Source organism: Rhagoletis pomonella, unplaced genomic scaffold (assembly GCF_013731165.1).
Source record: "Rhagoletis pomonella isolate Grant_MI unplaced genomic scaffold, Rhpom_1.0 Rhpom_scaffold_00006, whole genome shotgun sequence".
NCBI lineage: Eukaryota > Metazoa > Arthropoda > Insecta > Diptera > Tephritidae > Rhagoletis > Rhagoletis pomonella.
This window is the reverse complement of record NW_023458560.1, coordinates 64,562,817-64,586,659: the sequence shown is the minus strand read 5'-3', so window position 1 is coordinate 64,586,659 and position 23,843 is coordinate 64,562,817. Positions and strand designations below refer to the sequence as shown.

At 34.3% G+C, this 23,843-nt stretch overlaps 3 protein-coding genes across 3 annotated transcripts in view; 2 read left to right on the top strand and 1 right to left on the bottom strand.

The window, feature by feature from the left end:
• The window catches only part of LOC118741110, a 112,060-nt gene that overhangs the window by 87,416 nt on the left and 801 nt on the right, over nt 1-23,843 (top strand). Inside the window, exons 3-4 of the mRNA XM_036472944.1 lie at nt 15,836-15,972; nt 19,552-19,728. Of these exons, the coding sequence (XP_036328837.1) occupies nt 15,836-15,972; nt 19,552-19,728 (314 nt within the window). The remainder of the gene's footprint in view (nt 1-15,835; nt 15,973-19,551; nt 19,729-23,843) is intronic.
• On the top strand, nt 8,312-9,754 carry LOC118741108 (putative nuclease HARBI1). The gene is made up of 3 exons (XM_036472942.1): nt 8,312-8,645; nt 8,700-9,199; nt 9,267-9,754. Exons 1-3 carry the CDS (start codon nt 8,448-8,450, stop codon nt 9,664-9,666), a joined length of 1,098 nt encoding a protein of 365 aa, XP_036328835.1. The 5' UTR covers nt 8,312-8,447; the 3' UTR covers nt 9,667-9,754.
• On the bottom strand, nt 11,341-12,352 carry LOC118741109 (protein PRRC2C-like). The gene is made up of 3 exons (XM_036472943.1): nt 12,094-12,352; nt 11,907-12,033; nt 11,341-11,822 (listed from the first exon to the last, which is right to left on the bottom strand). Exons 1-3 carry the CDS (start codon nt 12,291-12,293, stop codon nt 11,397-11,399), a joined length of 753 nt encoding a protein of 250 aa, XP_036328836.1. The 5' UTR covers nt 12,294-12,352; the 3' UTR covers nt 11,341-11,396.

The following is a 23,843-nucleotide window of genomic DNA, read 5'->3' as shown; positions in this document are numbered from 1 at the left end:
CAGTTCACCTCAACTCACCACAGCTCATTACAAATCGCCTCACACCAGCTCTTCTTAGTTCACCTCAACTCACCTTAATTCACCTCACCCTAATTCACCTCATTTCATCTCAACTTTAGTGATTGAATTTCAACCGCTGGGCGAACACTAGTATAATTGAAATGACTTTGTAGTATTAAAACTGATTTTGGATAAGTATGTAGCAAATTTTATTTAACATTATGGCATTTTAGAAAAAAAATGCTTATTTCTTAATAGATTTTATTGCTCCATAATTCTGATAGTTCCATATTTCCGATCTGACGAACTTAGCATAACATAAGATTGATTTTAGATTGACCAAATCCCAGATCCAGAAATTTATTTTATTTGTGAATTGATTTGAATGAGAAGTATTCTGTTGTTAATTAAAGTATCCTTACTAATAAGTTTTATAAATCCAAAAGTGAGTTTATTACGCTTTCACGCTATAACTTCCAAACCGATCGTCATGAAGTTTTGTGCGCTGATGTAATTTAGCCCAGTTTAGCGCTTCGACAAGTAGGCGTGGCACCTGCCATACAAAAAGAATTTTTCGTTCTACATACCTATGGAAGTATTTGTGATAGAGTACTGGTGAGCAGATAACGAAATAAATTTAAGAAGTTTGTATGTAGTTTGAAAATATTTTGAAGAGGGTTGCCACCTGTTTAAAAAATTAAATTCAACTTATTGTATAAGTTAAATGAATTTTTACATTGTGGGAGCCAATCGAAATGGTTTTGAAAAGGCGTCATTTGTAAACCACATGTAGGAGGGTTGCCACCTTTGTAAAAAGTTAAATTCAACTTGAATTTGGGAAATTATTCAGAAAAAGAGGCTTAAGAAGATTTTAGTTTGAAATTATTTTGAGTATGGTTGCCACATGTTTGAAAAGTGGAATTAAATTAAATTACACGTAAGTTAAATTGTCAAACCAAGGAGGGTTAAGCAGACTTTAGTTTGAACATTTTGATTTTATAGTTATTTTTAGAGCTTTGCCACCAAACAATTTAATCGGTTATATAGTTTATTATAAAAAAGGTATCTATGGATATAGTTTTGAAAAAGTTGTATTTCTTTACGAAATGAAGGAGGGTTGACACCTACTTGAAAAATTAAATTCAACTTGGGTTAAGGGAATTAGGTATATATTTAAGTTCTTTTGACAATATGGTGTAGTTTGAAAATATTTTGGAGGGGTTTTAAAAAAAAAAATCAAAATCTCTTTTTTGCTGAGTTGAAATATGTTAAGTTTAATCGAAAAAGTACACCTATTATAACACGCAGAAATTTCATATACTCAGCGAAGCGGGTGAGGGTAAACTAGTATGCTATAGTACAGGGGTCGGCATCTAACACATTCAAACGATTCAAAACTGAGACTGTGTGCGTTAAATGCACTGCTCAGCTGCCGCTCTTCGTATACGTGTGAAACACACATGTGCTCAGAGAGCGCTTAGTGAGCTATGGTCTGCCGACCACTGCTATTGTACATACGTACTATGTTCTTACATATGCTGCGCATTTCTGGCAGCCATGTCCCTTCTATGGCTTTTCACATCATTTGATAAAAGTTCCTCTGTTTTCATGCGAAAATTAACGTTTTTTCCGTATGAAGTAATGAATAAGTATTTTGAAAAACTGGCGCATTTATTATATCATTTAAAGTCGTAATTATCAGAACAAAGTTTTTCTTTTGCTACTTTTACCTCAGCCTACGAACAAGTATATGCAGCTAAAAGTTTGCGATTAACCCGTCTGCCTGCTGCCTGTCCGACCGTAGCATACCAATCTGCGTGCTCAACATAATTTATCCACTTAATTACCAGCTACGTAATTTATCAAAGCTAGTTTGGTACCCGTTTGTGTGCAGATGCAAAGTTGATACCACAAATGTCCCGCAAAAGCGGGGCGATTCGCTGCCGTAGATTCCGGAAAAGTTTTTGCTCACCACCTTTGCCACTCACCACAATGACACTGTGGAAGAAATAAAGTTATATTAAACGAAAGTTGGTGAGATAATGTGTTCTAAAAGTGAAATATTTAGCTTGGCTTCAGCTTGAAAGTAATAAGTTTGTATGTATGTAAATTAAAAAAAGAAAAGAAAAAAAATTAAAAAACGATAAAATTTCTAACCAAACTTTAAATTTTCAAGGCAACCATAAATTTCAATAGCGACAAAACGAAAAGTCAATAAGGCGGCGGAAAGTAATTATAGAAAATAAAAGTTGAAGCACTGAAATCAGTGATGGAGTAAATCTTAGTTTCAATCAGTTGGATACTTGTTCATTATGCTCGTTTTCTAAAAGAATGACTTAAAATTTTTAGAAAAGTTGTCTCTTTTCAATTTAAATTATATCACCATTTTTGGCAACTAAAAAGTATATCTGATGTGCATATTTGTATACTTCGTATGTAAAAATTTGAAAAAAAAATACTTAACAGCAAAAAATACCTTTTTTTATAAAAAAAAAATATTTTGCCCAAAAAAAAATATATGCCGATTTTTAAAAACTTGGTACCGTTGTAGAGGATACCTGAAAACTAATACTTTCTTAAGCCCAAAAATTTCTATTTATATACGAAAATTAATTTAAAAAAATAGTTTCCCTCTATATAAACTCCTTTGTCAGGAATAAGGTGTGTATGTGTGTGTGTGCTTTCGCTATATTAGAGGCATTACTACAAGCAAGGTATTAAAGAAACTTTTCGTATTATTTCTTGTTGATACTTAGCGAAATAAAAAAAACGTATGCAACTTCAATAAATATACAGAATGGGTTCTCCATTCCTCTTCTGGGTAAAACTTTTTGTGAGTACTTGATACTCGAGTCATGCCTGCATTTGTCATATTTATTTGCGAAGTGTGCACATTCATGGGCATATGCACATGGTTACTTTGAATTCTACTAAATTTTCTTAGACACTTTTAGTTTTTGCTTTCACTTATTGCACAAGTTACATACGATTAAAGTTTTAGGGATTTATGAAGAGAAGTGCAGATAAATATTCTAGTTGGATTACGTTTAGTGGCACATTGTGACGTACATCTGTGTATATTGAAAGTGTAAGCCAAAAACTTAGGTCCTACGACTAGCAATTTCGAATATACATACATATATACATATGTATGCATAGATGACTTCTCGTAGACACAAACTTCCCCTAAATCGTCCCAAGTTTGATGTAATTTCAATATGAGTGAGATACTTATTTACAGACGCTGTAAGCATTTAACCAATTTCGCATTCTTATGATGTGAATATCATTAAAACGGTGTCTTCGCTGAATATTTTGTTGCAGTAGTGGTTTCTTACTTTCAGAAATAGTATGTTTGTACGTGCGACTACATAAATGCTGCCTATATCTACAAAAAAACATACTTTTCCATGCACAAAGCTACAATATACGTATGTTATTTGCTGCCAAAGCTTTTTTTTCAAAATTTAACCCAAAAAGCAAAAAAAGCGTAATTAGCAAAATTTAATTAATATATAGAGATAATGCAGTTTTCCAAATACATTGCCCCAATTATTGTCGGATATAAGAAATTATGGTATTCATAAAATATCCTAAGCTCTTGGGGCAAGACAAGTTAACTTAAATTAATGGCCGATTATGGTAAAAATATCACAATTACATTTTGTGTTAGCATATCCACTGTTTTAACTGTAAAAAATAGTTTTTAGACAAGCTTAGAGTTTCTTTAAATTACTTCCTAGTGCAAATTACAGTTTTTTTTCAAAGTTTAAGGTTTGTAGAAATTCATTAAAATATCTCTTTTGGTTTTTTGAATTAAAATTTTTTTAGTGAAAAAGAGGCGATGGTGGTGCAGCCTTTCCTCTTTTAGATAAAAGAGGTCAGCTGTAAAACCATAAAAAAATCTTAACGTTCCAAAAATCATTTCGTTTTTGAAAGTTGCAGTTTTTTTTGTGGAAAGTACAGTTCTTTGCCTGGGAATTCACAGGTTTTTGAAAATTAAATCTGGCCACACTGGTTAGAACTCGCTCTAGTAACTTTTTTAAGTTTATATAAGTGCGAGCATTCCTTTTGGGTGCTACAAAAAAATTCATGCGGAAAAATGAATTGCTTTTTCTTATAATGTTATCACTTTTAAATTTGGTTCGTAACCATAACGATGAAACAATTATTCCAGCGCTCGCTGAGCCGACTATCAACGCACGTGTCCAAAAGTACACCTTAAGAGTGTCCTCCGTACACTATTCACTAGGAATGCAGCTTTCTGGTAAGACACTGCGCTCTGGGAAGCGGCCTGATTTGGATGTCAGTAGAGGCGACCGAGAGAGAGCTTGGACATTCCCGATCTGCTTCTGTCAAACCATAACTATAAGATTAACGCATCGTCACACACTCACTGTTAACAGTTACAATTTTGAAAAAAAAGTAGAGGCTTTTAATTTTTGACAACCAGCAATTTCACTGATAATAACATCGGCCTTATAATTCGACAAGGAATTTTACTTTTAGGCTAAATAAGTAGACAATTGGGAAGTAAGGCCAATGTTGGTAATGACAACATATGACGAGGCGGCTCTTCACCATTTCAAAGCGTTTCTGGTAAAATTACAAGCAAGTCGGCAAGTCTGCTGCGCGTTCAATTTGTTTAAGATTACACTTTCATAAGGGAATAAATTCCAATTTGTGTGCATAATAGTCTGCAGTGAATGTCTGCTGATACCTATTTGAGCAGATAAGCTCCTTGTCGAAACCTCTGAGATTTGAGCAGATTAATTATATAGAAACAAGTTACTAATTATCTGTTTGGTAGCAGATTTCAACAGCCACCTAGTGCAAATAATATATTTGGCTGTTACAAGCAACCCATATGCGCCTGAATTATGTAGATATCTTAACCCTTAATTAGGCACTCGGGGCCAAGATCATTTCCAATTTAAAAAGGTTTTGAAGTGCTTGGAGCACTTTCAGGCTCATTATAGCTTCCTCCCTCCCCGGGTGTTAGGTAATTTAATCACGACCAGAACGTCGGCACGTACATAAGTGTGGCTGCTCTCTTGAATGCTGACCGCATGCGATCACCAACGTAAAATTTTTTGGCGCAAATAAATTTTTATTTTTATTTTATTTTGAAGTTATACAATTTGTGTTCATTTTAGTTAACTATAATAAAGAACTTTTATATATTTCATAATACCTACACACCTCCTTTTATTATTTATTTCTGACATTCCTTCTTTAACATTTTTATTTGGGTCACTCAATGCGACTAATTATGTGATTTTATTTATGCGCCTAACTAAGGGTTACACCTTCTGTCAAGCTAATTTTGCATTTGTGTCACTCTATAATTACACAAATACTTTATAAGTCCATGTAAATAATTTTAATTGCATGGTTTGGGAAATAATTGAAGTGAAGTAACTCGCATGCACAATAGTTCATTCAAAACACTTGATTAAATGTGTAAAGCCATAATTTGCGGCAAGCCAAAATGTTACACACGAAGCATATTATTAAATTTATAAATATGTATGTATATTTTCGGCGTGGTATTCAAATTTCAAAATTATGCACATTGAATTTCAACACACGACTAAAAAGTTAAATTTGAGGCAGTTGCCTAAAAACAAGGACACATTTACAAAACCAAACACATACATATATGTACATGTGTGTTGTAATTTACATACACATTCAAGCAAAACTGAAAACCATATGAAATTTGTAGGAGGGAGAAAAAGGCGCAAAGTATGCCGAGTTGAGGCTGATACAGCAACAGATAAACAGTCAAGCAACAAATACTCTGTATACATGTGAACTTTTTTGTATTGCGCTCGCAATTTTATTCACCTCCTTCTTGTGGTTTTCATATCTACATACATGTGAGTCACGTATGCGGTGAGAGAACTTTATGATTTTATTTTGGTAATTTGCATATCATTTTGAAAACCGGAAATTCAATTGGTAAAATTCGCACGAAGTAAATATAGAGGAAATTAAAAAAAAAATAGAGTTAAAAATATATGATATGAGTTTATTTTAAAGCCAAAATTGTCACCATAAGTGATTCGCTAAACAGCCATATCACTCTCGGTATTGCGAATGCGGTCTACATGGCGCATGAGTAACGTGTCGTGCACAAATTGCATGCGATTAAAGTAATGACATGATAATTTAGTACACAAATATAAATGTAAGCGTGGCGATGTGAATATGAAATTGTTTTTGTGGATTTTAATTTGCTAGCAATAAATTTTCTGCAAAAGCGCTTTTCATTGTGGCTTGCTTTTCATTTCTGTTGCAGGCTTTTCGCTTTAATAGTCCATCATAAATCTAAACAAAAGAATTTATTGTTTCGTATTTTTTTCTCCACTCAACCACCTTTGGCATTTTTCCGCTTCAGCCAAACTTCTTTCTTGCCTTCAACACTGTTCTTGTGCCCAAATGTCAATGCCAAGGTCAATGCCAAGAAAGAAAAAAAACCCTAAGCTAAGATCACTGTCGACATGTCTCCTACGCGGTCTCGTTGCTGGTACCCTTTTAATATTTTGGCGACGAAATTATTGCACATCTTTTGCAAAAAAAAATAAATAAATATCAACAGACAGCCAAAAACGTTGTACAAATTTGTAGAAATGCTGGATTGTTTTGCCAAACGTGCTGCTGCAGAAAAGCCATTACAGCCATTAGCAGCAGCTGCTGAAAACTTTTTGCACGCCAATATTTTCTTTTTTTGCTATTGCCATTTATGTTGGCATGCATTTTCTGGCGCTTGTTCATTCTTGCTCATTTTACGCTTTTAAAGGAATACATTTTTTTGGCTCAAATGGAATAATTTTTATTTGCCAATAATATACTCGCACTTCCGATGGACGTCTAGGCGTCTAGATGATCAAAAGGAAGGAAGACAAGAAATGATTTGTTAAGGCCAACGCAGCAGTATGTGTGTGTGAAATAAAAGTCGAATGCTCAACTCAATGCCATCTTTAAGACTTGCCAATTTACAAATTTGTTGTGTTTTACATAAATGCTGTTTATTTTTTTTGCCACCCAAATTTATCGGAATTTTTCCCTTTAATGCAAGTAAATATTTGTTTACTTAAATCTGTATTATTTTTGTTTGTATAGTTTTTAAAATTTTAACCAAAATGAAATTCTCTTTTGTGCTTGCTTGATTGTTCAAAAGTTCAGTTTTTCAAACCAAAAAACAAACTTTTTTCCAGACAAAAAAAACAGTGCCTGGTTAAGTAGCCGACTTGTTATGCCGAATATCAAGCCAGTATTTGGCTTGAATGCACCTGTGCGGTTTCCATCCAGAAAGGAATATAGAAGTGGCATTCTGATGATGAGGAAGCCATACGTATTTATCTACACTGATGAATCCAAGATCGACTGCGAGGAGGAGCCGTTTCCAAGGGGAATTGTTTCAATCGGTGTCTGCGGCTGCCAAACCATGGTAGCACATTTCATGCTGAAGTCGTGGGCATATGTGAGGCCTAAGAGTGCTACTAAGAAAAAAGCGGTGATTTACTCAGACGTCCAGGCAGCACACCTGGATATATAATTTCCTGATACCAAGTGTAAGCTAGTTCATGAATGCAAGATAAAACTACGATCGGTGATGCAGTCAATGTCCAGCTCTCTTCTCTGGGTACCTGTCATAAGAACCTAGAAGGCAACGACAGAACAGACAGGAGTATATGTTGAAAAACAAATATATTTTTTCCCAAAATTCTTGTGTTTTCTTTGTTAGGTCGGGTACTTCTGGGACCACCCCCCCATACTTATTGGATCCCCGCTGATCTGTGTGCATATTATTGACTAACCATTCGAAGCCTTTCACCCAAGTTGATGTTTTTATAACAGCACAAAACCAAATCCCCAAGTGAGAAATTTCAAAGAATGTTGTCAAACCTGCGTAGCCAACTCAATATATTCTGGAGATGTACCCTTCTAGGCCGAAATATGGATTTCACGAGATATTTTTCGTTAGGAATAGCAACAAAATACCTAACTTCTTTAGATAAATGTATCTTCAGCATGTGCCCTCCCTTTTTATAGAGAAGGACGTTGATCTTTATGAACTTGCATTTATTTTACATCGACTGCATCACCTCACATCTGAGTTAAGCACAGAATTCAACCGCAACTAAAAACTTCATTTTCCCCGATGGAAAAGACTCCGAACTTAATATGCTTCTGTTGTGTTCGCTCATAAACTGTCTTCGAGAGAGGTCTACTGCCAGATTACTGCAGCGAAGTAAACGCTGAGATAGATGCATTTGACATGGCGGCATAGTGTGAGTAATATGGTAGACAGATGAACAAAATTAATTTGAATTAAGAAGCACAAATGCAAATTGAAATTTCACCCTGACAGACGGCAACCTTGTGCATTTAATCAGCTGATATTGAAGAATTTTTTTTTCTGTAATCGCCAAGTGAAAATGGATAGAAGAAAAATTTTGTTATTGACAGCTATTCTGTTCGTAAAAAATCAAGTTTTATTTTGTGAAAAAATTCAGTTACTATTACTTAAATTAATAAATAATAGGGCGCAAATAAATTCTATTTTGAGCAGTCACGCGATCCTACGAGCCAGGATTGCAAATGCCCAGTCCGACGTACGGCGGATCTGGAAATTCGTAAGTAAAAATGTTCTTTTATAAAGATTTTAACCATTAGTTGTATCCCTAAAGGACCGCAGTAGCAGATTTTGGGAGCACGATGTCCGTGCAATGGACGACGCAAGATTCAGAGAAAACTTTCGTCTCGATAGGAGGGCTTTTCAAAAAGTGTGCGAAAAAGTACGAAACATGGAGAAAATTGATAGCAACCTGAGGCGTTGTATTCCACTCGAAAAGAGGGTGGCTATCGCACTTTTCTCATTGGGTTCTGCAGCAGAGTATAGAACCGTTTCTAGTTTATTTGGAGTTGGCCGAAGTACTGTTGGTGAAATTGTTCTGGATTTTTGCCACTCAGTTTGCGATAATTTTGCGGATTGCATTAATACATACCCCCCAAATCAACAAGAAATCAAAAGAATCGTAGACGGTTTCGCAGTCCTAGGGTTTCCGCAATGCTTTGGAGCTGTAGATGGATGTCACATTGAAGTGCAGCCAAGAAAGGAGGATGCCGTAGATTACCACAATTACAAAGGATGGTATTCCGTGGTTTTATTGGCAAGCTGTGATCACAGGTATGTAAATTTATGGCTGCACTGTATCGCATGCATATGTATATTTTTAAATTATTTGGACTTACAGGTCAAAATTTACGTATATTAACATTGGATCTACTGGAAGAAATAATGACTCTTACATATTTGAAAAAAGTTCATTAAAACAATTTCATGAAAGCGCAGACATTTTCGTACAAAATAGCGAGCTTATTGGCGGATTCAATATACCTGTGCTACTTATGGGCGATTCGGCCTTTCGGTTATCGCGCCACATGATGAAACCATATCCATATGTAGCTAACCAACCAGCTGCTGAAAAACTCTTTAACTATCGCCTGTCCAAATGTCGGCGTGTGATCGAAAATGCTTTCGGCCAGCTGAAGGCTCGTTTCCGAAAAATAGGGAGAGGCTTACAAGTAGCACCTAAAAATGTTAACGTTATAATACAGGCCTGCTGTATTTTACACAATTTTTTTAAAACTTGAGAACGATGAAGTTTCTTCCGTCTGGATGCAGGATGCAGCAGAATACGGATCAGCAAGGAATCAACCTAATCACACAACAAGAGTTGGTGAAAATGACCTAACAGCAGCGGCTATAAGGAATGCCATTGCTATGAGTTTTCGTAAGGAAAAAGACTCTATTTTGCTGCTCGCAGTAGTTATTTTTATTTAAATTCATTTCCTTTTCAGTTATTTTCTATTTCAATTCACTTTTGCTTACATAAATACATATATATGTGCCTAAAATTAGATTAAAACCAAAATTAAATCAATTTTTATTCTACTTTTTTTTGTCTTTTTTGAGTAGGCAGATCACCTCCAACTTTGCCATACTTACATATAAGTATACTCATGAACAAAAAAATGGGTGTGCGGCATTTTGATAAATTTTGGTTGTATTTGGATTTTTTTATTTAATGTTTATTAACTTTTTATAAAATTCTAGCGTTTTATACAATAAACAACATAAGTAAAATTCCACACTTCAAAGCTTGTACAAAATCTAGAAAAATTTATAAAACTTTTTTAGCAGAATATTTAGAAAATTTTTTGGTATGCAGTTTTCTAAATCATTAAATTTTAGTGTATTAAGTGTATCTTCAGAGCGGCTGAGAATTCGCATTGATTTTTAATAATTTTTTTTGCTGACGGTTCTACGCATATAGAGTATGCGAAACCATTTTCCTTATATGGTCAGCAGAAAGATTTATTAAAAATCAGCTCGAATCCTCAGCTACTTAAAGATGCACTTAATATACTAGAATTTAATGGTTTAAAAAACTGCATACCAAAAAGTTGTCTAAATATATTACTAAAACAGTTTTTATGAATTCGTAACTTTGAAATGTGGAATTTTACATATGCTCTTTGTTATATAATACGCTAGAATTTTGTAAAATGTTAATAAACATTAAATAAACAAAAGCCAAATACAAACAAAATTTATCAAAATGCCGCACACCCATTTTTTTTTGTTCATGAGTGTTTAAACATACATATGTACAGTATCGGTCATATCTATAGCACGCCATTTCAAAGTGATATTGTGTGCCACTTATGTTTATTTATTTATTTTTAAGAATTTTCAATTAAAATACGGTTTTTTATCTAACAGAACCCATATAAACCCAAGTTTAAAAACTTATAGAAAACTACAAAAAAGTGCAACAAATTTTAACCTAAATTTCAAACTTTTTTCTCGGAAGTGTTTGAATTTTTCTGAATACACAGTTTTTTAGCCCAATTAATTTTAGTCTGATAATGTGCAAGTTTCAAGTGGCTAAAAGTTACCGCTGATTTTTTAGAATTTTTTTCGCCAAGGATGTTGCGGTTTTCTTCCATATACAAATAAATTGAGTTTATTCATTATATGGAAGCCAATGCGACAAAAAAAATTCTAAAAAATTAACGGTAATTCGTAGCTACTTGAAATTTGCACATTATCAGACTAAAATTGCAGGGGCTAAAAAACTGTGTCCTCAAAAAAATTCTATCACTACCGAGAAAAAAGTTTGAAATTTAGGTGAAAATTTGTTACACTTTTTTGTAGTTTTCTACAAATTGTTGAACTTGGGTATATATGGGGTTTGTCCGAGAATGAACAAAATTTTAATTGAAAATTCTTAAAAATAAATAAATCAACATAAGCGGCACACAATATCACTTTGAAATGGCGTGCTATAGATATGACCGATACTGTATACTACTTTAAGTTACATTTTTTCCAAAACGCTTTTCATTAAACTAATAAATTCTTTTGTCGCACTACTTTGCTCTTTAATAGCATTAACGCATTCTGCTGTTAAAACTTTTCCGTCGTCTATGACCACTTTTAACAGCTCGTTTTGCTCTTTAGCTAATTGCACCACCTCACCCATATAATTTCTTTTCCTTTTAGAGGATGTGGAAGCTGCAGTCGAAGTGTCAAGTGGCGAAGAACTGGACAACTCCACCGGCGACGAAAGCGGTGACGAAGTTTGAGGCGATGGTGACGGTGAAGGTACAGCGGTTGGTGACGATGGATGTGCTGCGGTTGATGACGGTGCAGCAGCAGCGTATGGATACGACTGAGGCACTGGGGATGGGGACGCTAAACTCGATGGTGATGGCACCGGCTGTGGTCCTGATGTCAATATATCCTAAATTTAAGAAGTTTTATGTATTTTTAAAGTTTTACAAAAATATATGTACATATATATTTATGTGTGAAACTGAAATTTTACCATTGAAAAAGATTCTAAAATCTCAGCGTTGTTTGCAGCGTTGAAACCGATGATTTGGTGGACTGCGTCAAAATGTTTCCACAGCGAGGGACTCCCACCAGATGGTCCTACCTTTTTCTTTTCTTCTCTGAAATTTTACGTACATTTGCAATTAGTGTTCAGAATGGTTAAATGGAAAATGACTTACCTATATCTTTGGGTCATGTTTCTTATTTTTATGTGGACCTCCTTTGCACTAAACTTTGACGCCATCTGTGTCGATATATCCGCATATATATGCAGATTGCGCTTCGCCCGTCGCAAGTCATCCGCACGTTCCGCCCATAAATCCAATAGCACTTTCTCGTCGCTGGTGCTCCAAGTACTGCGTTTTTTGTCGCTGGCCATCTGAAATTAGATATAATTCATTTTTTTAATATATTTCATTTGTTTTTAACAAATTTTTTAAAATAACTTACTTCTGATATGTTTTTTTTCGGATTCTCTTTTAATTATTTCCGTGCTGTCAACCACAGTCACCATTCACAATAGAAAATATATGCCAATTTTGGACAGCGTTGCCAAATGCAAATTAGAAAATCCAGTATAAATGCTCATTTATTTCGTGCATTTCCATCGAGCCAATGCGCATTTGTGAGAGGATTATTCACGAGTTAAAGCAAATAAATGCTGCTAATGCAAATAATCCCATCAATCTGTCTACCGTATAAGCAGCAAAGCTCCATCTAACCGAATAGCAATTATTATATTCAAGTGTATAAATCAGGTAAACAAGGCTTTATAATTTTAGCCTGCAGTAAAACCAGAAGGTTCGAAAAAAAAATGCTTGATACTTACGATGTTGTTTTCATTAATAATTTCCATCAAATTACCAGAAACTTTTGTAAATATGTTCATTTAATGCACATTACGTCGAGTGATCACAAATTAACTGTGTGTATTGCCAGCCACAACAACTCGTACACCCAGTGACTTAGCTTTGAGCAACAAAATCCATAGCAAAAAATGAATATAGAGAAATAAAACAAACTAAAAAAATTTATTAGCAAAGAGTGTTAAGAAAATATGTGAGAAATTTTGCCTGCGCAAGCGGGTGGTTCTTAGCGCTGATAGCATAGGGAATAGCAGGTCGCAGAAGCTTGGACTGTGGCACTGAGTAAAAGAGATTAATTTGCAATTTGTATGCCACAGTGGCGCTGAGGTCGATGGCGCAATCAGGAACTACAACAGCAGCGGCAAGAATGAGGTAAATAAAAAAAAGTATATGTTTTGATGTAAGCCTGATGTACCAACTTAATGGCTAACAGAGAAGAAAATTCGGAGGCTGTAAATAAAAACTGAAGTGCACAACATGCTTTGGTGTATAACATATAAACATACTTACATATGTATAAGCATAAGGTTGTAGTTGACTTTTGTTTATGGATGTATGTGCAGCTGCAAATTCAATTCCTTGTAATCCACTAATTTTGATTGCCTTGCGGCTGAGGTTATGAAAATCTGATTGGGAACTAAATTAACTTTGTTGTGTTTTCCTCTGATATTTTGCGAAAACAAATCAGTTTTTTAGTAGCAGAGTGATGAAATGTCACTTTATGCAACTTTCTTGAAAATCAATTTCTTTTTTTTTTCATTTCTAAGTTTCACTTTCCCAGCAAAAGCTTTGACTGCTTATTTTCTTTGAGTTGCTTTTCTCCATTTTTGCATCTGAAGGTTCAAGCTGCTTAAATTTTTTTTACAAGATGTGTTTATTTCTCTTCTGTGTCACTTGTTTTAATTAGATTCACTTTTTTGCTTTTTACCTTCTCTGTTTTTTCGTTTGTTTTTATATAAAATATTTTACTGTTTTCTTTGTTTACGCTAATGACTCAATCAATTTTGTTGCTCACTTGTTAACCTTATTTTGTTTAAGGCAGCCTTTGTTATCGCTACTAATTGTGGTGTAATAAGAAAGCAAAGAAGGTGACTTAAGCAAGGTAGAAAAACTTTTTAAGTGTTCTTTATTTGAAGGTTAATTGTTTCACGATTACCACTAAGCTTTTCAAAGGGCAACCACAGTGCTGTGAATGTGGTACCTAATACGAAGAAAATGATGGATATTAGTTGAAACTGCACTATGAAATAACGCCCAACAATAAAATCATCCACTAATTCAATAATATTGAAAAAAGATATTGAACAATTTTTAATAAAATTCGTTTTGTGCCATGGATAATTTTAAAACATTTCCAAATTTTACGGAAACACGACAGCTCATAAAAGCTATTAGATAAGCACTCTTAGCCACTCCCGCCTTTATCTCAAGCTTGTGATATGTAGTAGTGCCAACCTCTGCTAATATGTATGTTATATTCCAAATATGTTTAAATAATGGAAAAGAAAAAAACTGGTCGATTGTGTTTACTCAACACTTGCGTAAAACTAACTGTAAATATAAAGTAAGTACTTTACACATTCATAGGGTATGTTGGCGTTATTAATCTCGCGTATCTACTTTTTGTAACTTCTACGTAAGCAGCAATCAGTATGTGTGGACGAGGAAAGATACGTCGAAGCAGCCTTTAATCAGATTCGGGGCGCCTAGTTTTTGTTAGAAAGAACCACAATCCACCAAATTGTTCAGAATTGCGACCCGTTGAAAATTATTGAAAGAAAATAGCTAAAAACGAAATAAGACATCTAAAATTAGCAGCATTTCCAAAATTAGTTGGCAGAGAGCAGCAGACACCGTCAAAAAAACGAATGTCCATAAATTGCGCAATTTTGTTTATAATGAAGATAATTGATATTATTATTATTATTATTATTATGGGCCATATGCACCGCGACCTCTAAAGTGGTATATTGTGCGCGGGCCCCCGCCCTATATGGGAAGGCCTTTTTGTGTAGCCTAGCACCTCCAAAAGCGTTTTTTCCAAATTTCAAATGGATGGAGGGTAGCGCCACCAAAGGAAGCTAGTCCTCGCCTAGCTAGAGCGGCATATTCACAGAGAAGGTGGTATGGCATTTCTTCGTCAAGCTCACAAAAACGACAGACATTCTACAGATAAGGTGCTCTACTGCTTTGAGTTCTCTTTCTTTCCTGTAGCTTCCAAAACAGTCGTCGTAAGCAATGCCCATTCTTCTGGCGATGGTTGCCAACTGGAAAATTCCTAGTAGGAACCATTTATATCCTCGAAACACCAGGTCTCGCTTAACTCAGCAGCTACAGGGCCTCATTATGGATGTTGGAGAAGATAATATGAGAAAAGAAACTGAATCGTGCACGCAAAATTTTTTTGCAAGAGCTACGTTCTTTCTGCCTTCTCAGAAATAGACATACAAGCAAAGCGTTTGGTATCTCGGTCACCAAAAAAAAAAAAGAGTCCGAAAAAGTAGATGACTTCGTTAAATTAGGAGCAAACATTAACACCAATAATATTGTCAGCCTTAATCTCCAATGGAAAATCACTCTTGATAACAAGGCGTACTTTGGACAAAAAAGGCAATTCAGTAGTAAAATCCAAAAGTCGCTCATAATCTCCGTGCTGGCGTATGGCGCAGAAGCATGGACAATGAAAACATCTGATGAGGCGAGATTTTGAGATAAAGATTCTGCGGAAGTTTTACGGCCCTTTGCACCTTGGCTATAGCGAATCGTATCATTTTATTCGTGACTACATATGTTTCACCTAGTATGCTTGGCTTAGTAATGCAACTTTGAGCATGCACAATTAAGCCTTCCCATTTCGGGTGTAACTTCACTTTTTCTTATGACATATTTCTAATCTCACCTAAATAAATCAGGCCTAATTTTATCCAACTGAATTTAACCTGAAAACCCCTTTACCGTCGCTCGAGCTATTTGCTATTCTTATACTTCGTAGTTTTTATTCAACTTCTTGGCAATCATTTCTTATTTTAAATTCACTCCTTCCTTTTCTTTGCAGCGCTGTCAGCGAAGGCGTACTCACCGATAATCCACATCTCGTATTGCTCTTCTATCTGGCGCAACGTTTCCTACACGAACTAATAAAAAGTTATCGCCTCATACAGGTGGTGCCAATGGACATGTCCGGTTATTACGGTAAGTGTTTACGTGTGCACTCACACCGATACGTTCGCTGGTGCATTTCAACGTTTACTCTGTTCACACATCATAAATGTAGATAGCTTTGGATGTGAAGTTTTACTCTCAAAGGGCATTCCAACTTGGTTTCACACTTCGCCTTATTTTATTGTTGTACGATTGCCAGCGAAAATCTCGAAAGGTTTGTGGTGCTTACTTTTATTATGGCTGACAGAAATTGAAGTGAATCTCTTAAGCACATATACGCACACTTTATTATAGGGAAGCTTAAATAACTGAGAAAAGTTGTATAGCATAAAATGAAGGGACACAAAAACTAAAAAAAAAATCCAAAAAAGTGTGATTAGTTGAAATTCACATGAAAGAGTTTCTGAGTCGGTCTCATTTCAAAGTCTGATTGAAATGGCGTAGCATGACAAGCACTACAGATTTAAAGAAAAAATAATAATTAAGTTTCATTTGGCATTTTCATGCTAATATTGGATTTTTTTACACATTTCCGTCGGTGTAAGAGTATAAGAAATTGTTATACGTTTCTGTACGCCTATTAGCATATGTATGTGTACATATCGTCGATGTTTTTGCCAAACCGCCCATCGACCAGTTGCAAAACCGCCCAAATCGCCGTTGTGGCAAAAATTTGATTTGGTAACCCTGAACTCTAGGCACCGATATTTATGCATACAAATCTTTAAATCGTATGAATGCTGTGCTCCTGATAGGCGATCGCGAGTAATACCGTTCCGGTTATGCAAACAAATCAGCCTATCCAGGGTTTTAAATAAAAGCGGAGAGCGGCTGATTTGCCAGAAATCCTTGCGAGAGGATGTACCCCCAATGAGCCCAACCAACGGAGGGCAAACATTTCAAAGTAATGCAACGCCATTAAAAAAATTTTGTTCTCGCTTCCTTTCTTCGGGAATAGTTCAGAGAAGATTTTTTTCCAGTTTCATTCTCTTTCAGAAAGTTTCTGAGGCTTTAGCTCGCAGAGTGTTTTTCGCGGGAAAAGTTCCTTATAACTTTGTTGCCGTTTTGTTCTTTGCCAAAACGTTCCAAAGACTTTTATTACCATTTTGCTCTCCTAGAAATGTGAACGTTCGACAAAGTATTTATGTAGTTTCGATCAAACGTACTTTTTTTTCACGGTCCCTGTTTAAAACTAATCAAGCTTGACATTATCGCTGTGTTACAGGGTAGCGATTAGTATCATCCCAGATCCAAAAATAAAATTAATTTCTTAACGGTGTATCAAATCCTCAATACTTAACAAAAATTTTATTCGTCAGCCAAATGAAATACAAATTTTATATGTGACTTGATTTGTCATGCAAATCAATTTGATTCGTGATTTTCCAACTAAGAACAGAAATCGGAATTTATTTTAATTTTATTTTTAGTCGTCGAACTAAATCACAAATTAAGTTTATTTCTAAATTAATAGCGGATTTAAAATCAAATGGTACGCACTTAAGTGTGCATGTGCGTGAGCCGACTTGCCATTTAGTTGAATAACTTATTTCGTTGTAAGCATTATTGCAAACTTCTTCAAGTTCATTGCGCATTACGTTCGCTTTCACTACCAGTTGGGCTATGACTCACTCAGCACTCAGCAACTCTCTGTAGCGCGCCAACAACAACACATACATACTTTAACTCAGTCGCATTGCAAAAGTTTGCTTTTCTTGCAAATTAAATGCTTTTCACGTGCACTGATTGCATTTGGGTTAAACTTCCACTGCTGCATAGTTGATATATCCCTGCAGGAAATGTATCTAACTACTATAAGTTAACTTGAAGTTGATTAGAAAGAAACTAAATGTCACCATTAGCTCTATATTTTATTTGAGAAAATTTAATGGCGATGGTCGTGAAATAGTCAACGCGTGATTAACTTATAACTTACTACTTTTGGACATAAAATATCAATAAGAAAGTAAATACTTTTCAATTTTTTTACTAATTTTCTTAACTTACTTTATTTAACATTACATATTTGTAGCTAGGTCCCTGATTCGAATCCCGTCAGACATAACTTCAAAATGATAATGCAATATTTCGATCTTCAATTTATTTGTCATGAATTCGAAAAAGCATTTGTGAAATGCAGAAACAAAGTGTGTTCAAAATAAAATTTTCATGAGGATATTTCAATAGAATTTTTTTTAAAGCAAACAAACTGCCGATTACGTCTGCATGACTCCCGCATTACTTTTCATCTAATTTCTGGTTAGCTTTTTGTAGTTAAATAAAAGCTATATATTTTATCGAAATCCCACAAATAAGCTAACACAACAAGTGGTTTATTTTCTCAATTGATATTTTTTTCTGCAGGGGTGGCACTACCGTTACTACATCTACGGCAGAGATGCACAGAATGCGTAAAATAATTTAGTGTTTTTGTGCATTACGAAGCGAGAGTTTCTAGAATATTTGCACATAAAATTTCAATTTTGGTAAGATTTCAGTGCATATCGTTTACGCTAACTATTTACTAAATTATTTGTAAAGTTAGTGATGCGATAGTGTAATGTTTTATTTATGTTTTTTAGTTAGGAAGGGAAATAGTGATAAAGTTTTTATTTAATGGCCTGTAATGAGAAAAATGGTTGAAGTTTGAAAATTCTCAAAGAAGTGTACTGAAGCGAATCAATGCTTCGAGAAGCAAACAAATTTACTAAGAAAGAAAGTTGCAACAATTTTTATTTTTTCCAATTTCAATTTTTAATTTTTTATTATTGTTTGTTTTTTTTTTTGTATTTCACATGGCATGCTTTGATTTAAAAGAAAAAAATCAGAACAGTTTTTGACACTTTCTATTCCAGAAGTAACAACAAAATACACGCAAATGTTGTTTTTGCTCTAATGCTACTACCTGTTTTATATGCCTTGGTACCTACATAATCTATTGACAGTTTTTTGAAATTTTCTGGACTTTTTGGAACTTGGGATCTGATACTTTTCTGAATTGTATGAATTTTTTGTGACTTTCGGGATCTGTTTTTAGGGATTTCGGGATCAATTGAACAGAGCGGAGTCCAAAAACTGCCAATGTTTGGACTGTTCTGACCTAAGACGCGGAAGATTTACGATAGTCACAACAACTCTGCAAAGTCCAGAAAAGTTCCGAAGATCCGGTAAAATCCAAAAACTGGAAAAACATTCTCGAATATTTAAAAAATTAAATATCGAAAAGTCCCGAAAAAAAATCCTAGGTAAATCCAAATAAAGTACGGACAAATATTTTGAAAAAATAAACCGATAAAATTTCAAAAGGTCTCGAAACAACCGAAAAATACAAACCCATTTAATTCTTTAATTAAAATTAAAAATAATTGAGTAAATTTCGCTTATTATTCTATCATTAAATTCCAGAAAATATGAAGAGTCAGTATCTGTTTATCTCGAAATAATAGCGGTTAAAATTTTTAAATTATGTGGAAATCAATTTATTTAATAAATATTTTCGTAATCGCAATTTAATTTAATTTTAAAATCCAAAAATTCTCTTATATTGATTTTTAGAAAAAAAAAATACTGAAAGTAGTTTTCTTTCATTCCCTCCATATTTTTTTACAGAAAATCGCGCTGGTCCCTCAAATCTCGGCAATGTCATCAGTCAAATACTGCTATGCAAACAAATAACGCCTGACTTCAATCAAGAGGAATTATGCAGCATTACAAAGGATTCACAGGACATAGCGGTGCTATTGTCCGAGATGCAAGAATATATGCCACAACATGACACATATCTGGGTGAGTAATTGCAGCAATATGAAAGAGAAGTAGAAAGCGAATACGAAGAATGGGGGGGGGAAGCATAACACGCTAACACAAAAGAGCAATTATAACTAGTAGTAGCTGGTATAACAAGCGTTTGGGGAATTTCGCAAAGTGCAGCTGTACGAATGGGGAAATGTTAATATGTACATAAGTGTGTATGCATGTATGTGGGTAAAGTATTATGCGTTAAGGTAGATACGATTGGACATTGTGCAGGAATAATGCAACACTGAAGAGGAATTACTCACACTTGATGGAATAGCAATAACGATAGCAGCAGCTGTGGCGGTGTATTGCCGTGTGTGCGATGTTTTATAGATATTCATACATACATATATTCACATATATTTCTACGTATTCAGATAAATGTAACTAGTTAAGTTTTAATGCAATAATATGTGCTGCAGTGCTGCTGAACGGACAAAATTTTAGTTATCTACTCAGCATTGAATAAGTATATGCATATACATACATATATATTAGGGCGGGTCGAAATTTTTATATTCATTTAATCTTTTTGTAATAGTGATAAAATTTTGTTTTATAAGGTCAATTACAAGCCTGTAAAATATTATCATTTTATTTGAAGCGCAAGAGCCCGCGCATGGACCACCAAGTGTAACAAAGCACACTAGTCAGATAATGCGAATCCTTGTTACGAATTCAAGGTTTAGGAAAACGGTTTAGTGTTTATATTAGAGAATTAAACCAATTTTTTATGATCGATACAATTAAATTAATTAAATAATGTACTAAAACTGGATGTGACTCCAGTTATTCATATTAAGTGAATCTACATATGTAGATCAATACTCGAATTCACTATCAAACAATACCATATCGAGGATGAGTCGCCTTAACTATAATTTTGAGAACTATCTACATCGGGGTTTAACTACACGTATGGTTCTATTAATATAACACAGATTAACGAGATACTAAAAATTTGTATGTAAGAGAAAAGATTATTTTTTGCGTGTTCCTTCAAAATATATCGCCGATTTGAAATTGTATGGCAAAATAACTTATGAACGCGAGATAGTAAATTGCATAACCTATAATCTGATATATCGCCCGCTTCAATCGGTTAACCTATTCTCTAGATATTAGGAACGAAAGTTACTTTTTCAAAAATTTAATCCTTTGCATCAATTGCTCGAGCTAAAGATATGATTTACTTCAATCTTTTGTGGCCAATTAATATTTTCCTAGTACTAAAATAACATAATATTACTATTACAATACAATCAAATGACCTTTATTTTCCCCCAGACAAAATCGACCCAGCCTAATATATATGGATCTAAAAAGTATTTGTTTGCATTTTTTACCCGTTCGGGAAACGTACTAGTACCGAACTGGTTTAGCACTAGAGAATTTAGAACAATGACAAGTTCTCTTTTGTATGCTAGCGGCTTGTGAATTTAATATTGCGATGTCCTAGGAAGTGTCAATTGCCTTCCACTGCATTCTTTCTTCGATAGTTCCGCACTAGACCAAAACTCTATAGTTCCGAACCAGTTCTAAAATCTACAGACGAGAAAAGTGTGATGACTTTTTCAATATTTTTGCTTTTTTCCATGCCTGCGATTTTAAATTATTTTTTGCACAGAAATATGTTTTCAATTTGAAATTAAATGTGTTTTTGTAAGAAATTTACGTTTACATACCTTTGGCTGTAGCTGCGTTTGCAGAGGTGCTTGCTGTTATCGGTTTGATTACAGAAGGTCCCAAAGTATTAAAATTTTAACACAATTTCTTGTGTTTTGTATTACCAAACTGTGAAAAAGAAGCTGCGAAATGTAGAATGAAAATGTTTTTTCTAATTTGAAAATGGAGAAGCTCTTGTTTTCCAACTTTCATGTTTCGAGTAAGTCGACAACCGGTTTTCGAAAAAAAGGCAACCAATCGAACACCCTAGTGTGCATGCTTGACCGCGTCTCATGCAAACTGCTGACATTGATGGATGCGGTTAATTGAGAAAATTATTTTAACAAGTTGGATACCATAACATTTATCAAAGTAATCAGTAACGGTTTAGTGGAACTCGAAAGTGGTCATAGTTTATTGATTTTGTGTAGAAATGTTTATCTATGCATACACACATATGTATATATGTGCCATTCAATTAAAGTAGCCTAAGTTCGGATAGAGCCTTTTCCTTTTAGTGCAACATTTCATTGGGTTCCCAAACCATATTTTAACGTTTAACTAGCCATAGGTGTAGTTCAAGATGCCCTTTTAATAGAAGCTTAATAAAAATAAAAAAATTTGCAAGGGATTAATTCATAGTCAAGCTTTTAAAGTCACTTAAGCTACTTTAATTGAACAACACAGATATGTATGTGCGTACATGATGGAAATTTATCCTGCAAAAACTACAAATTATAATTGCATTTTATCTCCATAATTAAATCGTCAAACAGTTTCGACGGCACGCAACTTAGCGGTATGTATGTATGTATTACTTAGTGTGTGTACGAAAGCTCTTGTATGTTAATACATAGGTGTTCTTGTAAATTTGTGTTTGGATGTGTGTTTAGCTGCGTTAAATATTAATCATACGCCTGGGTGAGCTCTAATTAAAATGTCATTCATTGGTGGTGTCTCCGCAAAATACTATCAGAGTTATGAAAATAATTTAGCATAACTTTTCATAATTTTATAGTTTTGCGTTGTAAACAATTTTTTATTTTTGCTGATAAATATTTTCTTTTCTGTTCGATTACACTGTATTTTTTCGCTTAATATTTTAGGTTTTGGCTGCTTACTTTAGATATTTTTTGACGCTTTATCGTGTGCAGCCAATGATCGTCACAATTGTTTTCTTATGGTGCAGACTTACAATAAAAACCAATTTTAAAGCTGCAAACCTATGTTTAATGCTCCAAAATTTTGAAATTCAGGGTGACAACTAATTTGCAATTTCCGATGGGAAAGTTGCTCTTGATGGGCTATGCTATGAAGTAAAAGATTTCGAGTTATCAGCTGGAAATGTCAAGGCAAGCATTACTACCATTAGGACGCCAGATAAGTCCATGATAACTGAGGCTTTCTTAACCACAGGTGGGATATTGCTGTTGGCATTTCAACTGTCTATACAGATAATTAACTCAAAAGTGACAACCAAGAAAATTGAATACGTGGCCTAACTTATACATTTAATAAAATACAAAGCGTTTAAGTAACAAAGCTGATATACCTAAATATATGCATAGATAATTCAGTCGCATTATACTTAAGCAAAGGAGATTTTTTCTTAGGTACCATGATTTCACCAAAATATAGCTAACTTTGAGCTTAGCTTGGCCATGAAAATAATCCCACAAAAATATCTCGAGTCCAAACAAACTTGCGAATCATTGAGGCATCTTCGAAATATATCACCTTAACTTCATTTCAGTCAGATGAACCACGCGAAATTGCATTCAGAGAACGCACATAAAATTGCATACGTTTGCAAATAATTCATGCCCCCATAACTTTATAATAGATAAATAGGGGGACTTTCATATGGTGTAACAATTGACCCCTAAAATTGATCCTGAGAACTGCAGAGTAACGTTACTCTTCAAATGACTGTACTGTGATAACAATGGGGCAATTGTTCTTGTATACTACCTCTTGCACTGATCATTACTAAGCCCTTTGATATGAACCACACTAGGAGCTCCGTTTCAGGAAGAAACTTGTACGTGACCCACCCGGGGTAAGATTTGTCCCGCCTGTGTCAGCAGAATTTGGACTCCTTAATAATAATCCATTAATTTTTGTTGTGGTTTTTGATTAGTTATTCTGCTGGTTCTTTTCTGTACAATATAACATTTAAATTCGATAGAATTTTTATGGAAATTCCAGACTTTTATATAAAGTTTTGGGGTATTGGGCAGTATCGATACCAAAAGTACCAAGAACTCGATTCTCAAAAGGATCGACAGCACCCGATTTTCAAAAGTATCTTCTATTTTATTTTATTTTATTTTATTTTATTATATTTTATTTTATTTTATTTTATTTTATTTTATTTTATTTTATTTTATTTTATTTTATTTTATTTTATTTTATTTTACTTTGTTTTTTAATTTTAT

Bases quoted from the DNA above. Each gene is read 5' to 3' on its own strand.
- LOC118741108 (XM_036472942.1), top strand. From the start codon at position 8,448: ATGGATAGAAGAAAAATTTTGTTATTGACAGCTATTCTGTTCGTAAAA. The intron at 8,646-8,699 runs GTAAGTAAAAAT...GTATCCCTAAAG, and splicing joins TACGGCGGATCTGGAAATTC to GACCGCAGTAGCAGATTTTG. The intron at 9,200-9,266 runs GTATGTAAATTT...TTGGACTTACAG, and splicing joins TTGGCAAGCTGTGATCACAG to GTCAAAATTTACGTATATTA.
- LOC118741109 (XM_036472943.1), bottom strand. From the start codon at position 12,293: ATGGCCAGCGACAAAAAACGCAGTACTTGGAGCACCAGCGACGAGAAA. The intron at 12,034-12,093 runs GTAAGTCATTTT...GTAAAATTTCAG, and splicing joins AACATGACCCAAAGATATAG to AGAAGAAAAGAAAAAGGTAG. The intron at 11,823-11,906 runs GTAAAATTTCAG...TCTTAAATTTAG, and splicing joins TTTTAGAATCTTTTTCAATG to GATATATTGACATCAGGACC.